The sequence below is a fragment of the Coprinopsis cinerea genome (genome assembly GCF_000182895.1).
Source record: "Coprinopsis cinerea okayama7#130 chromosome 3 map unlocalized cont3.3, whole genome shotgun sequence".
Taxonomy (NCBI): domain Eukaryota; kingdom Fungi; phylum Basidiomycota; class Agaricomycetes; order Agaricales; family Psathyrellaceae; genus Coprinopsis; species Coprinopsis cinerea.
In genome coordinates, this window is record NW_003307542.1 from 2,558,031 (window position 1) to 2,571,726 (window position 13,696).

The 13,696-nt window shown below is 51.2% G+C and overlaps 6 protein-coding genes across 6 annotated transcripts; 2 read left to right on the forward strand and 4 right to left on the reverse strand.

The window, feature by feature from the left end:
* Positions 1–178: 178 nt before the first annotated feature.
* On the reverse strand, positions 179–3,155 carry CC1G_14246 (hypothetical protein; the record flags this gene model as incomplete). The annotated part of the gene is made up of 15 exons (XM_002911669.1): positions 179–367; positions 429–698; positions 754–870; positions 933–1,148; positions 1,208–1,366; positions 1,426–1,660; positions 1,719–1,774; positions 1,825–1,919; positions 1,974–2,083; positions 2,137–2,225; positions 2,286–2,444; positions 2,496–2,617; positions 2,667–2,716; positions 2,777–2,891; positions 2,948–3,155. The coding sequence occupies 15 exons, from the start codon at positions 3,153–3,155 to the stop codon at positions 179–181; spliced, it is 2,190 nt and encodes a 729-aa protein (XP_002911715.1).
* An 11-nt stretch (positions 3,156–3,166) lies between these two features.
* Positions 3,167–4,389, forward strand: CC1G_03205 (mitochondrial 37S ribosomal protein MRPS9; the record flags this gene model as incomplete). Its single annotated transcript, XM_001830616.2, has 3 exons — positions 3,167–4,173; positions 4,233–4,303; positions 4,369–4,389. Exons 1-3 carry the CDS (start codon positions 3,213–3,215, stop codon positions 4,387–4,389), a joined length of 1,053 nt encoding a protein of 350 aa, XP_001830668.2. The 5' UTR covers positions 3,167–3,212.
* Positions 4,390–4,905: 516 nt separating this feature from the next.
* CC1G_03206 (hypothetical protein) lies at positions 4,906–8,029 on the reverse strand (the record flags this gene model as incomplete). The annotated part of the gene is made up of 14 exons (XM_001830617.2): positions 4,906–5,013; positions 5,066–5,263; positions 5,317–5,598; positions 5,650–5,778; positions 5,835–6,096; positions 6,149–6,300; positions 6,352–6,531; positions 6,586–6,759; positions 6,820–6,969; positions 7,047–7,268; positions 7,324–7,505; positions 7,561–7,627; positions 7,680–7,823; positions 7,883–8,029. The coding sequence occupies 14 exons, from the start codon at positions 8,027–8,029 to the stop codon at positions 4,906–4,908; spliced, it is 2,397 nt and encodes a 798-aa protein (XP_001830669.2).
* Positions 8,030–8,283: 254 nt separating this feature from the next.
* Positions 8,284–10,548, reverse strand: CC1G_03207 (allantoicase; the record flags this gene model as incomplete). Its single annotated transcript, XM_001830618.2, has 10 exons — positions 8,284–8,403; positions 8,457–8,482; positions 8,547–9,388; positions 9,440–9,666; positions 9,746–9,862; positions 9,928–10,004; positions 10,065–10,132; positions 10,191–10,279; positions 10,343–10,428; positions 10,488–10,548. The coding sequence occupies 10 exons, from the start codon at positions 10,546–10,548 to the stop codon at positions 8,284–8,286; spliced, it is 1,713 nt and encodes a 570-aa protein (XP_001830670.2).
* Positions 10,549–10,904: 356 nt separating this feature from the next.
* On the forward strand, positions 10,905–11,960 carry CC1G_14247 (hypothetical protein; the record flags this gene model as incomplete). Its single annotated transcript, XM_002911670.1, has 4 exons — positions 10,905–11,010; positions 11,284–11,443; positions 11,502–11,578; positions 11,794–11,960. The coding sequence occupies 4 exons, from the start codon at positions 10,905–10,907 to the stop codon at positions 11,958–11,960; spliced, it is 510 nt and encodes a 169-aa protein (XP_002911716.1).
* A 277-nt stretch (positions 11,961–12,237) lies between these two features.
* Positions 12,238–13,691, reverse strand: CC1G_14248 (modification methylase; the record flags this gene model as incomplete). The annotated part of the gene is made up of 5 exons (XM_002911671.1): positions 12,238–12,410; positions 12,479–12,520; positions 12,760–12,813; positions 13,036–13,456; positions 13,623–13,691. 5 exons carry the CDS (start codon positions 13,689–13,691, stop codon positions 12,238–12,240), a joined length of 759 nt encoding a protein of 252 aa, XP_002911717.1.
* Positions 13,692–13,696: the final 5 nt, after the last annotated feature.

Below are 13,696 nucleotides of genomic sequence, written 5' to 3' on the forward strand. Positions count from 1 at the left end.
CCAATGGGCGCTCGCCAACTTGAAACAAGAAAAACGGCCCCTGCGTGCAAAGGAAATGGTTTACCGCAACTAGGAAAATAGCAGATACACTTTCAAATACAGCAGATCCACTCAGGAATACCGACCAAACAGGGACATGTATGAAATTTGAACAGAAAATCAATTATCTAAAACAAGTCTACGACCCATACGTGTGTGCTGACGGTACCGGCGAGCAAGTGTACGTCTTGTATATAAGCATGACATGCAAGAAGATAGCATAGAAAATGAAGAGTGTCCGAGCACGTCGACTTCCCGCTAACGGCCTCGTCAACAGCAGCACCGTTCGTTCTAGTGGGTTGAGGTTTTGATATGCTCTCGTTTGTTCCTGTCGTCATAAGACGCATCAGATCGCACCATCAGACTGAATAAAGGTAGACAACACTTACCCGCCCACGGAACGCTTCAAACGGATTCACACTCTCTTCGTACCTCGAATGGTACTTACTCATCCCATCCTCCAATGAATATCCGCTATCTCCACCACCTCTCGAAGAACCAGGTAAAGGATCCAGCTGAGAAACGGGCCTCATCCCAGCGCTTTCTTCCCGATAACTTTGCATGTAGCGAACCTTCTCGTACAATTTTAGGTTGTCGGCTTGCAGGGACTTGATTTCCGCCCGCAGTTCCGAGATGGTTTGGTATTGCTTTCGCAGTTCCTGGTGATCCGGGCGTTGAGTTACTAGTGCTGTTATGGCAGCAAAGAAATAGTACCTCTTCTAGTTCGGCGTTCCGTTGCCTGAATCGGTCGCGTTGGCTCGTTACGATCGGTAGGATGGAAGTATCTGCTGAGGAAGCGAATGGGATGGGTGTCGACCGCGTTGAATTGTCCTGGAAACAGGCCCCCTCAGCTCTTCTCTCTCTTGCATGCGGTACAAGAACAATGTACTCACCGCCGACTTCTTGCCAACATCCAAATTCGCCAGAATATCATCATCATCCCCAGACTTGTTCGCCGAACCATTAGCCTTCTCATCAGGGTTGTTGATCGCCAATAGATCATTCTCCAACTTCTCATTCAACTCTTTCTGTTTCGCTAACTCGGCTGAAGTAGAGTCAAGCTTGTTTTCCACGTTCTTGAGTGATTCCTGGAGTTCGTTGTGAAGGATCTGTATACATTCGCGTAAATATCATAATTCTGATTGAGGGTAGCGGAAACGAGGCGTACGCGGAACTTGGTCAGCTCTTCTTGGATACGCTTATTCTTGCTTGCCAGGAGAGCCTCCAATGATTTATTGTGCTGCGACTCGGATTTCGAGGCATTGGCATCAGGAAGATGTACATCCTGATCACCATCTTCGTCGTCCAGACCCGCAAACTCGACGTACTGAAAGGGAGGGTTGGGAGTGTTAGGCGAGGATCCGGCCAAAAGAAGGCGGAGCATACCTTGATGATCTCCAATTCCCGTTTGATCTCGTCGTAGTCAGAGAGCCTCGCCAGACGTTGCTTGAGGGTTTCCACTTCAGCCGCCTTTCTCTGCAACTCATCCGTAATCTCCTTCGCTTTCCTGATACCATTCTGCTCAACCTCTGACGTCAGTGCTTTCTGGTTTTCCAACGACCGCGACAAGCGTTCACTCTCCGCCTCCAGTTCTGAGATCTGAGTTTCCAGCGTCTTGACCCTGAAAAGGGACTGCGATGAGAGGGCTGAGATGTCATGAAATGAGGAACGCCACTCACTTGTCGGATGTTTCGTTTCCGCTACGTAACGTCTCGATCTCGGCACGAAGGATTTCCTAGAACAGTATTAGCCTTGCTTCGGGGGACTCGGAATGAAGGGGCATACGTTGCGACGTTCCACAGTAGCGATACGAGTATTAGCCCTGTCCAAGTCGGCGATGATCATGTCCACTTCGGCGAGTTTGGAGAAGATCTCTTGGTCTACACACGGACCAGGTTAGCTGGTCTCCAGAAGGGCTAGTGAGGATTACATACCTTGCCGTTGCGTCTGGTCAAATAACTTGGCCTGGTTAGTTTCGTTGGAGGCCCGCAGGTCTCGTAGCTGAGTCTTGGCCAATGAGAGTTGCTTCTGGAGATCCTGTTCCCTACAGCCCCCCTCAGAACTTCGCCTCGGGAACATAGAACCAGTGTCACTAACCGCTCTTCAAAGTTTCGTATCCGTTCGTCGTAGGTAGCGTTCAACTCGTTGACCTTCTGAGCGACTTTGTCCTGAACGAGGTCGTCCATCTACACGGGTGGACGCTGGGCTTTAACACGCGTGTTTCACTGAGAGTGCGGGGCCTCTACCTTCTGCTCCATCTGCTCAACCTTGAGTTCCAGCTTCTTCTTGTTGGACTCTAATGAACTGAATTCCGAGATTCGTTTCTTCATATCCGCATTCTCCTCTCGCAACCGTTTCAATTCGGCTTCTTGCTCGACGGCTTCGGTAACCTTCACTGCTTGGTCCTATTACGACTGTCAACTTGAAGCACTAGGTCGGGGAATATTCCAACGTACGACGGCAGCTTCGAGTAGAGGGTATGGGTCCGGCGCTTCTGCGAGAATCTTGTAGACATTGAGGAAGGCATTGTCGGAGGTCTTGCATCGTTTCGTGATATTGTCAATTTCAGCCTGGTATGCTAACGGGCGAGGTGAGTACCGGGGGGTTCAAACGTAATTGCAACTCACCCTTCAAAAGTCCACGGAACGCATTCAGTTTCTCGTCGTCCGGCAACTTTCTGAATTCTATGGCGCGCAGTTAGACCCCACCCGAGCGGCATTATTAGTTCATGGGGAACATGCCTTTGGTCTTATCTGCCAGAGCTTTACGACCAAGCAGTCCTTCCTTTTGATTCTCGACAATCTCAACACCTTGGCCATCGAGCTTCTTCTGCAACTCGCTCAGATTGATTTCTGTAATTGCATGTTCGTTAATGATATGTGGTTTCGTGGATCAATATACTGCGCACCCTGCCATGTTGCAAGCGCAGCTGAGAAGTTGGACGCATTAGACGACATATTTGTGGCGATAACACATGAACTAGGGACTTGGTCGTCGTGGACGATGTACAAGAGGGGTTTGAGGTCGTGAGGCTTGGCCTTTCGGCTGGCGCTGTTCGCGTCTAAATTGCCACGTGACGGCCAGAGCATCAAGCGCGGAGATTTTTCCTCCGTCATTTCCTGTTTCTGGACATTCGATTTCCACCAGCTCACAGCGCATCGCGGCTGGGCGTCATGAACATCCTACGGAACCCTTTTAGAACTTGTGTTCGTAGGACTTTTGCAACTGCACGTCCTTATGTGCCCCCAGCCCAGTTAGAAGACGTTCAACCAGCCTTCACTGGCAGACACGGTGACGCCGGGGACGCCTCCGCCGACTCGAGCACCGGTGGTCGACGACGACGAGGCCCAGTCCCACCAGCCTCTCCCAGCTTCTACACCACGCGCCCAGAGTACTACGACCAAGTCGCCCAGCTCGAAAAAGCCATCTCATCCACCGGAAACGCCCTCCGACGTGTCCAACTTCTCCCGCTTCCCGCCTTTGCTCGGGCCAGCCTCCCCGTTGTGCACCCAGTCTGGAAAACCAAGGAAGAGATGTCTTCAGAATTCCAAACCAAAATGACGCTCTCACGGTACCGCAAAGTCACCAAACTCTTGAATGAGCTGAACGACTACTACCGGATCGCGAATACCGCTGGCGTGGCCGAGATTTCAAGGAGTCTAGAGGGCATTTTGTCCATCTTTGAAAGCTCGAAGAAGGATGCGTACCTTGCGCGAGGGAAAAGGAAGAAGGTTGAACTGGACGTTTATGGTCGTTCGTATACCGTCGGAAAGCGAAAGACGAGTTCTGCTCGAGTATGGATGATTCCTGTCCAACACCCAGCTCTTGAAGAGACTCGGCCGTCCGAGGCTGCTTCCGAAGGGGAAATCTCCACCTCGACCACTCCTACGCCTAATCCCATCCCCACCACCACTATCCTCGTCAACAACATTCCCATGAACGAATTCTTCTTCCTCCCAGCCGACAGAGAGAGGATAACCCGACCCCTCAAGGTTGCTGGCGTTCTCGGGAAATACAACATCTTTGCTATCGTTCGTGGAGGAGGAACTACTGGCCAATCCGGTGCTCTGGCCCATGGCATTGCCAAGGGCATCGTCGCACACGAGCCCGACCTCGAAACCCTCTTCAGGAAAGGTGCGTCATCTGTATCAACACCTTGCCTCCTTTCCCCTGCTCACAAGTTTTCTTTCCAGCCAAACTTACTAGACGTGATCCTCGTATGGTGGAGAGGAAGAAGACCGGTCTCGCCAAGGCTCGCAAGAGGGTACGTCCCAATCCCGCTTTCCATTCATTCTCCCTGTCGCATACTGATATTTCCCCTTCGAACAGTACACCTGGGTCAAGCGGTAGTCATACTCTACTATTTACATCTTTCATAATGATAATGATACTATCAATTACATGCCTATATAATATTGAATCGTGTGGGTGAGCTTCTACCGCAAAGAAACAGACAGTAAACAGATAGAACAAACAGAGGAGAGAAAGAAAGCGTGAAGATAAATAGGCTAGATTGAGGAATGAGGTATCGTATCGTCAACGGTCAAGGTCTGCAGCGGGGAGTCAAAAACAAGGACAACGAATAGAGTAATAAAGAAGTAAGAGATATGTGAACGGAGACTCTTGAAGAGAGTAGTAGGTGAGGCAGAGTCATGAGGTGTGCAGTGAAGGGCGGACATGTCATGAACGGGGAATATGGAAATAAAAAGGAACGAAAGCATTTCCAGCATTAATCGACAAACACTATTGCATATATAATGTGGACACGTCCGACTGCGCGAATTGCAGGTTACACGCTGGGCATTTACGCTGTCGCGTTGTGATTCGCGCTTCCACGCAGGGCTTACAGAACGCTAAACGGGTATGTCAGCTGGAGGCCGCATCGAAGAAGAACAAGTATGACGAACTGTGCATGCACTTCGTGATGATAACGGATCGGAAATTGGTACCGCACGTTGAGCAGAGAAGCAAGGACTGGTAAAGATCCTTCAGCTAGCTGTCGGTGACAAATACTGAGAGGACTTACGCGAAGGTGTTGATACTCTGCATCATCCTTCGACCCACTTCCATGCTTATGAACAACACGAGCCGCCGCTTCCTCCTTCATACGCTGTATCTCCTGCTGTGCCTGCTTCTTCGCCCTATAATAGTCATCCTCAGCCCGCCTCATTCGTTCCGCCGCCACCTGCCATTCTCGATCCCGATTCGCAATTAACGTCGACAGCTAGAAAACCAGCGTCAGTTACCTCCAAACTCCAACGGTGTACCAAAACTCACAGTGGTCAACGATGCCTTCTCCAATTGCAAACACGTCTTCGCATGGGCAAGTTGGGCTTGCAATTCGCGATTATGGGCTTCACAGGCATCCTTAGCCTTCTCGGCGGTTGCCAGTGACTTCTGCAGACCATCCTGCATGGCTTTGACGCTCTTGTCGACTTCGGCGAAGCGGTCCAACGCCTTGCCCTGCTTCTCCAACACACGCTGAAGGTTCTTGCGCTCCATGTCAATAGCCTCTTTCTCGCGCATTGCTGAGAAGTACTTGTTGTCCGACTTGGCTTTCTGTGGATCGAGTTAATGTGGTGCCTTGCAAGGGTTGGACGAGACGCTCACCTCGACAACGCTCTTCTGCAGTCGTTCCTCCATGTTGGCGAGGTCGAAGACTTTGTTGCTTAGCTGCTTATCGAAGCTCTCCCAAGCCGTAGACAACTTCTCAATCTCCTCGTACAGACCGGCTTCCGACTATGTGAAGACCGTCAACAGGGCTGCTCAAGCACGAGGTGGGACATCCAACATACCTGTTCATATTGCTTATTCAGAAGCCGTAGCCGCTCTATTTCTTCGGATTGAGTCTGCAGACGGGCAGCCAGTTCGGCGGTATCTGGAGGAAGACTCTGGAGATCGCCGAAAACCTGCTTGAACTTGGTCAACTCTGAAGTAACCTGCTTCAGCTTCTCCTCCGCTTCGGCGTGCGCATTGATATGCGTGGCGACGTCTGGATTGGTTTCGCTGCAGCGGCTGAGAGCGTCATTCAGAGCATCTGCGCGAGCTGAAAGTTCCCTTGACATCAAAAAGTCAGCAAGTGCAGACGAGTGGATGGGTAGAAACGCACTTTTTCTCTTGCTCGAGTGACTTCACATAGTCCACAACGCCAGGGTCATCCTTGGCGCCCAGGAAGAATTTCATTAAGTCCTCCTGCCTCTCATTCGCAGCTAACCGAGCTTTGCACCGTCGAATCTCAGACTGCAGGATACAAATCTGACCCTATTCTGACGATTAGCGGGTTCCGAGTGAAAAGCAGGACCATGTGCTCACTTTACGCTGCTCGACCAGGTTTTTGAGCTCATTTATCTGGTTTATTTTGACACCGTCCTTGTGCTTGCGTTCGTTCAGCTCCGCTTGCTGCTGGTCTCGCTGCTCTCGCAGTCGCGTATTCTCGGCATCGCGTTTCGCAATTGTGCTCTTGAGCTCCTCGTTGTGGGCCTTCAAATGTCCCTATTCGTAGAGCTAAGGTCAACCTGGGCCAGGGAGCAGAAAAAAAGGACAAACCAGAATCTTGCTTTCCCAGTCGGCTCTCATTGCCTTGAGGTTATGGTTCTCTTCCCTGACATGGCTGAGCTCTTCTTGCAAGTTGGTCGCCTGTTGTTTATAATCGTTACACCGCTCCACCAAAGCGCGATACACGACATTCTCTTCAAGAGCCTTCATTGGCACTGCTGAGTACTAGGGATATGGAAAAGCCGTTAGGTCAGGAGCTCGGGAGGGTCATTCACTTTGGCATACCTCGGCTTCCTTGACCATGGCTCGAGCTTTCAGAGATGCGACCTCCTTCTCCAATTCCACAATCTTATTTTCTCTAAGCTGCAAGAGTTCAGGCGGTGCGTCGGTAGCCATTGCATTCTCGGGTGCATTCGAAGACGGCTTCGGCGATTCCTGAGACAAAATCAGACAAGGGAAGAGAGTTGCTGATGTCAAAAACCCCACCAATGGACCATAACCGAACCACTCACTGAAGGAGAGGACGGCTTGCGCTGTGTATCCTCTGCATCACCGTTCACGCTGTTCGCTGTACTTGATGGTTGCCGGGATTCGACAGCGAGTACTGTCCGACTTTGTGACCGCTCTATACGATTCTGGGTCGCAATGAGTTCGTTGTGGTACTTGTCCCGTTCGTTTATACAATCTTGGAGCTGTTGTCGCGTTAGTTGGAGGTCTGACTGAAGGGCAGCACACTAAAGAATCATCGTCATTGACTCTGAGGTAGAGTAGTAAATATAGAAACCCTACCTCGGTTTGCGCCCTTTGACATTCTTGGAATGTGTCGTTCCGCAAAATTTCGGGCTTTTGTTCTGCTGCTAGGGTCGCAAACTTGGCTACTAATGCCTCAGTCGCTTTTGCCGCTTCACCAATAGCTGACTTCAGAGCGGGTGTGGTCTCCTCCTGCAGACGCGAACTCAAGTCGAAGATGTCTAAAAGTTATCGTATGAGGTTAAGTTGAATAATTTCCATTCATGGGATGGTTACCTTTGCCCTTGATATGATTCTCTGGAAGATTATCCGTATGAATGAGCAGTCGAATCGTTTCAATGAGCTGTAAGGGATGAGATCAGGCACCAACGGTCAATTGAAAGCCAGAACATCACCTGTGCCCAGCATGCAGACATTGCCGCCAAACCAGCTTCGCATGTCTCTTTCCGACGTTCGAGATCTTCAATTCTTGCTAAATTACGCTCATTCTCGCGACTGTAGTGCTTCATTCTCCGATAAATAGCCTCCTTTCGAAAGTTCTACACGAGACGCGAGGTTTTAGAAAGGCCACCGCGTCATCAAGAGTACGCCAACGCACCTCAAGGCCAGCCTGAAAAACCTGTTCATCCTCGGTTTGGTCGTTGGGGCCATTGACATGTGGTGTGCCATTTGAACCTGTGAGAACTCGTTTCTTTGCAACGGAGACGTCCCCATCGTCCGTATGAGGACGCTTTCTGGATTCCATTAGCGTCTCCAGGGCGAGATTTTTTGGAAAACGGAGGGGATAAGGGTGGCCAATGAGTGAGCAATGGCAAGAGCTGCTCTGTTTGGCCAGTGTTTCGAAGTCGGCTGGCTGATGTAACTTTCTCTCACGTGCACGCCCCTAATTAACCGCAACTTTCTTCAGGCACCACTCTCTTTAACGCGTCCAGGTGGGTTCAACGACACTCTATTGGCAAATATAATACTGACACGATATTCTACGTAGACGTCGTACATTTACTCATGCGCAGGCAACTGTAGCTTGTACAGCTCTGTGCTGGTGTCCAATTCCAAAATTTCACAATCGCTCGCGCTCCCGTCGCCAATCTGGGTCTCCACGCAAGCCAAGTCCAATACCTGTTGAAAACGGTCAGAAAACGGAGATGGAACGGCGAATTCTTATCACGAACCTTGTCGAGAACGGTCATCGGTTGATCTGCGGTACCGAAATCGTCAGTTATCACCAACCCAGCGAACGAGAAAGTCAACTCCACACTCACGCCAGACGCCTTCGTTGTACGTTACTCCTTGTGCGGACGTGGCCAGGAAGGCTCGCAGGGTCCGAAGATCAGGTCGATCGTCTTCACCGTTGTGCGCTACCACCACCAGATATCGATGCGCTGGATCCTTCAGCCCTTCACCGTCCCCTCGGCCCATAGGAATAAATGTCTGGTTCGTGAAGCGATGTCGCTCCAGCACAGTCAACGCAACGGTTCCATCTGCACCGATGTCCCTCAGCGGCCGACATCGATATACCGATATCCCTGTTGTTGCGTTAGCGGATGGTGGATAGCTCGAAGTGAGGAGAGTCTGCTTGTGAAACTTGTCGGCAGTATCCGCATTCGCCTTGGTGATTTTTGCTCCCTTGGGGGCTGCTGTCCACTCGCTGTAGCCTTGGATGACCGAACCAAAGGGCGCGAAACCTTCTGGAGTCAAGGGAAGTACAGGGATCGTGTTCACCTTCATGGTCGAACTGGAAAAAGGATTCGATTGGAGTGATTGGGGCGGCTGCGGCGTGACTACGGTTTCTTGCGGCTGGGTGGTCGAAAGTGTGTTCGAATCTGCTTTCCTACCGATGACTCTCACCCGCTTGACCCCACCATCAGGATATATAGTCATCTTGACATGACTGTATACAGTGTTCTCAACATTCTCGAGTTGGAAGTAGTGCTGTCTATGGGGACCAAGTTTCGTTCTAGGTAGGATCTCAGTCCAGTTCCCTTGAACTTGAACATCTAAATCATTGTCTGAATAGAGTCCATGCAGCTCGCAGCTCTCTGGGAAATTCCCTTTGAAATGTGCTGTATCGATCTCTACGTGCTCAAGGTAACCCGGTGCACCACTGTAAACAATCAGCAACGCGTCACCAAAGACAGTGAAAGCAACGACTAACAGTTTGATGATCACCCAATCAGTGTGCCCCTTGGTCCTGCTTCGCTTCGTCTCCCAGCCATCGCCCATATCCTTCCCCCGACCAGGCAACAACAAGTTTGCACCGACCCCAAAGTGTTGATCAGATACTTCCAGTACCCGTCCGCCCGCAAAGACATGGGCTAAATCGAAGGGCGATCCATCTATCGGATGGACAGGTGATACGTGACCATACACCCTGAATCGAGCCTGTGGCAAACGAACCAGACGTCAAACCAGGGTAAAAATGCGAGCTAGCCGGACCCTTCTTTGGAAGAAATGCACTTACCACACCTCCATCAGGGTAAATCTTGAGTTTAACAAAGTTGGCTACGTCGGTGGTAGGGACCTTGAACATATGCCTTGAGTTTGGGCCTAGGCGAGTCCTTGGCAGCACTTCCTTCCACTAACGATGCGGTAGACATCAATATCCAAGGGTCCCGACCAGAAAATACGACAGGTATGACTCACTCCGGCATCATCGACACTGGGATTCTCTGCCGGTGCCCCATGGATCACCTCGATGGAAGCTTCCGGTGCTTCGTTTCCTTCAGGGTCCCACAGAATGGTCAGCACGTGCCCGGAGCTTGAATCTCGACGATTCTTACCGTTGAAGTTGGAAGTATCGACGTCGAAGCCAATAATATTACCAGAGGTACCCAATTGGACAATAACCCTACGAAGACCATTGGCTCAACCTCCGACATCGAGGGAAAGGAGAAGGCGAGACTCACCAATCGTACGCGGGGTTGTGTCGCCTCGTTTCCCAGCCATCGTAAAGGGCGCCGTTTGGGCCAAAGCTGCCTTTCAAGCTCGTGGAAGGCTGTAATTCAGGAACGCTATATGTCAGCTTTTTGTTATTACAGACGACAAACGTTCGACTCACCTCTACTTTCAGGAGATTAAACGCTTCTGCGAAGAACTCGTCCGAAACAGACACTATCCTCCCTCCGATAGCCGTGCTGGACAATTCTGTGGTGATGGGGATCATGTTCTGACGCCCGTTTGAGGCATGTAGTAGGCGCGCTTACCAGTGCAGGTTGAGAAGGTCTCTTTGAAGTGGTCTAAGGGGATGGACTGTATGGCAGACATGACGAAGAATTCAAAGTCAAGTAGTGGAACGATGAATACGGGGACTGCAGGAGGTTTATAAGAGGATCCACTGCCGGTCCGGCGAGATAGGTGCAGGCATGATGCACGTGGAGAATTAGGGGCTAATGCAGGCCAGATAAGATACTGCACTATCTAAAGACGTTAAGGATACTGGAGTTCCCGCTATCTAGCGATACAGGGAAGAATTAAACTAGCACTATCTAAGCTTCTGGCTCGCACGCGCATCTGCCAACATTCCCAGCATAACGCCAACACCCCTACGTCTCTTCCAAGAATGATAGCTCCAATCCCAGTCCCTTCGCCTGGAGGGCCTTCAACCGCTGTACATCCGCAAGATGGCTGGAAGGAATGTCAAGCTTAACGTTCTTCAATTGCTTGACGCCAGGTCCCCCTCTTTCGTACCACCGCGATTCCACCATATCCGCGATGGCACCATCGGAGGTTCGCAGACAGTTGCCTCGTAGTACCAGCTGGGCAAGATTAGGCAGAAAGCACGCAGTGCTTCCCGAGAGCCATCCCTCTCCCTCCGACGTCGTCGTGGTGGTGGTGATAGAACCAACGTTGGGGTTTAAGAACACGATTGCCGAGTAGGCATCCTTGTACCGCGGGGAGTTGAGCAGATCGAGAGCGATATCGGTGACGAAAGGGTCCCACGTCCAATCACGACGATCGTCTACAACCAACTCTTCTAATCCCTGCATCCTTTTCTGACAGAGAACCGAAACGAACTGATCGACTCGCATCCCAGAATCATGAATTTCGAAGCGGGTCAGCTCGCAAGAGGACCGCTCGAGGAATTCTTCAAAACTGTGCTGCGGCCAGGTGTATTGTTCCAAAGGGCCACGCACATGGATCTTGAGGCGTTTCAACGCAGGTAAAGTAATTCTTGCCAGAAACCCGGGAAAATGCTCGTGGCTGATGTTGATGGACAGGGAACGAAGCGAAGGATGGAACAAGGGAATGTCCTCGATCGGCCCGAATAATGAATCAATCTTCAGCGTACAATCGCGTATGTTGTTGCATTTGTTGAGAAGGTGAAGTGAAGTCCCCACAGATGGAACATAGTCCAGGGATAAGGACTCCAGTTGCGCGAAGGGGATGTTCACGGCGCTGTTACCCAACAAATCGAGTTCCGGGATCCGCGAGACTTGGAGGTGCGAAAGCCGAGGTACGTCCTCGAAGATTCCGAAGATACATTTTTCCTCTTTCTCATACACCCTATAGCTCGTCTTCATGTTGAACCGCCTAAGCGACGGTGCACGCAATTCTTCCGGTGCGAGGCTATAAGGAAGACGCGGTCCGGCGAGATGAAGGTCGATTTCGCACCATCGAGGGATATACTTCATGAAGAGTCCGAGCATCCGTCCTGCGACGAGACGATTAAGGTTTGACTCGTTCTGCTGGTAGAGCGCGAGGGACAGGGGGAGGTTGCCGGAACGCGATATCCAAAGTCGGGAGAGTTCGACCGAGGGATAGGCGGTACCCATCGAGACATAGACCGTCAAGCTCTGCCAGAGCTGGGACAGAGATAGCGCAATCTGTCTCCACGAGCGACATATCTGGCAAAGAAGCAGGGGAGGTGTCAATGGATTGACATAAAGGTCTCGGTGATACCATGGAGTGGGTGTGCCCTCGGCAGGAAGCTGAGGGATGCAATTCAGGAAAACCTCAGCCCACAACTCGGGAGGTAGTATGGAACACCCAGAAGCTTCGCGGGTTGATACTCGTCCTGCGAGCTTGTGGATAGGTGACTTCGAGAAGTCGAATGGATAGGGATGGTGTTCTAGGATGCGCTGGGTGACGGTGGGATCCTGGGATGGATGCATGGCGAGCTGCGTGTGCTACAGCAGCCTCCGTTATCATATAATCAGTGCCAATAAAGATACCGCAGTGTCAAGGGCATACACACCTCTGATGAAAGACGAGAGTCCTAGGATAGACATTGGGACAACTACGGGCAAGAGGTTAGTAGCATAGGAGTCTACGAGACACTGTTTTACGACGAAACTGATCCATCCCGATACCAGGGGATGTTGGGGATATGGATAGGAGGTTTTGACGTCACGAGTCGCTTGTAAAGTTGCCGGCGGTGTAAAGGCCAAGCCGCGAGCGACGCCCAATCTTTCACATTGCTGCTTACGATGGGCCTCTCCAAACGCCGGTTGACCTTCCATTCTTGACAAAGATTACCAGGATACCAAGAATCAAGCTTCAAGCAATGAACTGAACCGTGTCGAATACCCCCTACGGAGTCCCATCTTGCAAATCAGTAAAGGTATATTGTCGCTGATTACATCGATGGGCTAGCCAATCACATGTAACCTATGACGGTCCTTTCTTTGCCCCATGGGTCAGTCCATATTTCTGATGAGCGAATGCGACCGGTACTGCGAAGGAGGCCCTCGACAGTCTCAGCCTGTCTATGGCCAACCTCTAATGCCACAACGGCACCGGTATTGAATATACCTGGGCGCGTTAGTAGCCGGGCAATGGCTTCATAGTGCTCCAGACCAGACGGCCCTCCGAAGAGTGCCTTCGGATCCTCGAAGTTGACGACCGATTCTGGGAGCTCGAGATACTCGTCCCAGGGGATATAGGGAGGATTTGAGATAAGGATATCGATGGGAAGCGCCGAAGAGAGGTGGGTCCCAGGGAAGTCATTAGCAAGGAAATTCGCCAGAGACGTCCTAAAGGTGTTTCGTGGTGTCATAGAGTCCGACCGTGGCGGAATGCCACAAAGGGCAGCGTTTTCGTTGGCCAAGCTGAGTGCGTGTGGCGAGATGTCGACGCCAGTTGCGCTCAAGCTCCCCTGTGGCCAGAGACGGCAGAGAAGGAGGGGAATGCACCCTGAGCCTGTCCCAAGATCCAGCAGGGATTTGTGAACACCCTGAACAGGTCGACACTTTTCTGCAAACTTTAGAGCCCAGTGTTCAGTCTCTGGACGAGGGATAAGGACCGGCGGACGTGTGAGAAGGTTGAGAGGGCCAAAGGGCTGCGTTCCTATGGAGAGAAGCCTTCAGATAAAGACACGGGGATCGCGAAGACCAAGGTACCCAAGATGTATTGCAGGGGTTCGCCGCGTGCGCGACGATTGACCATTTCCTCGAGAGAGGCAGTGGCATGTTTT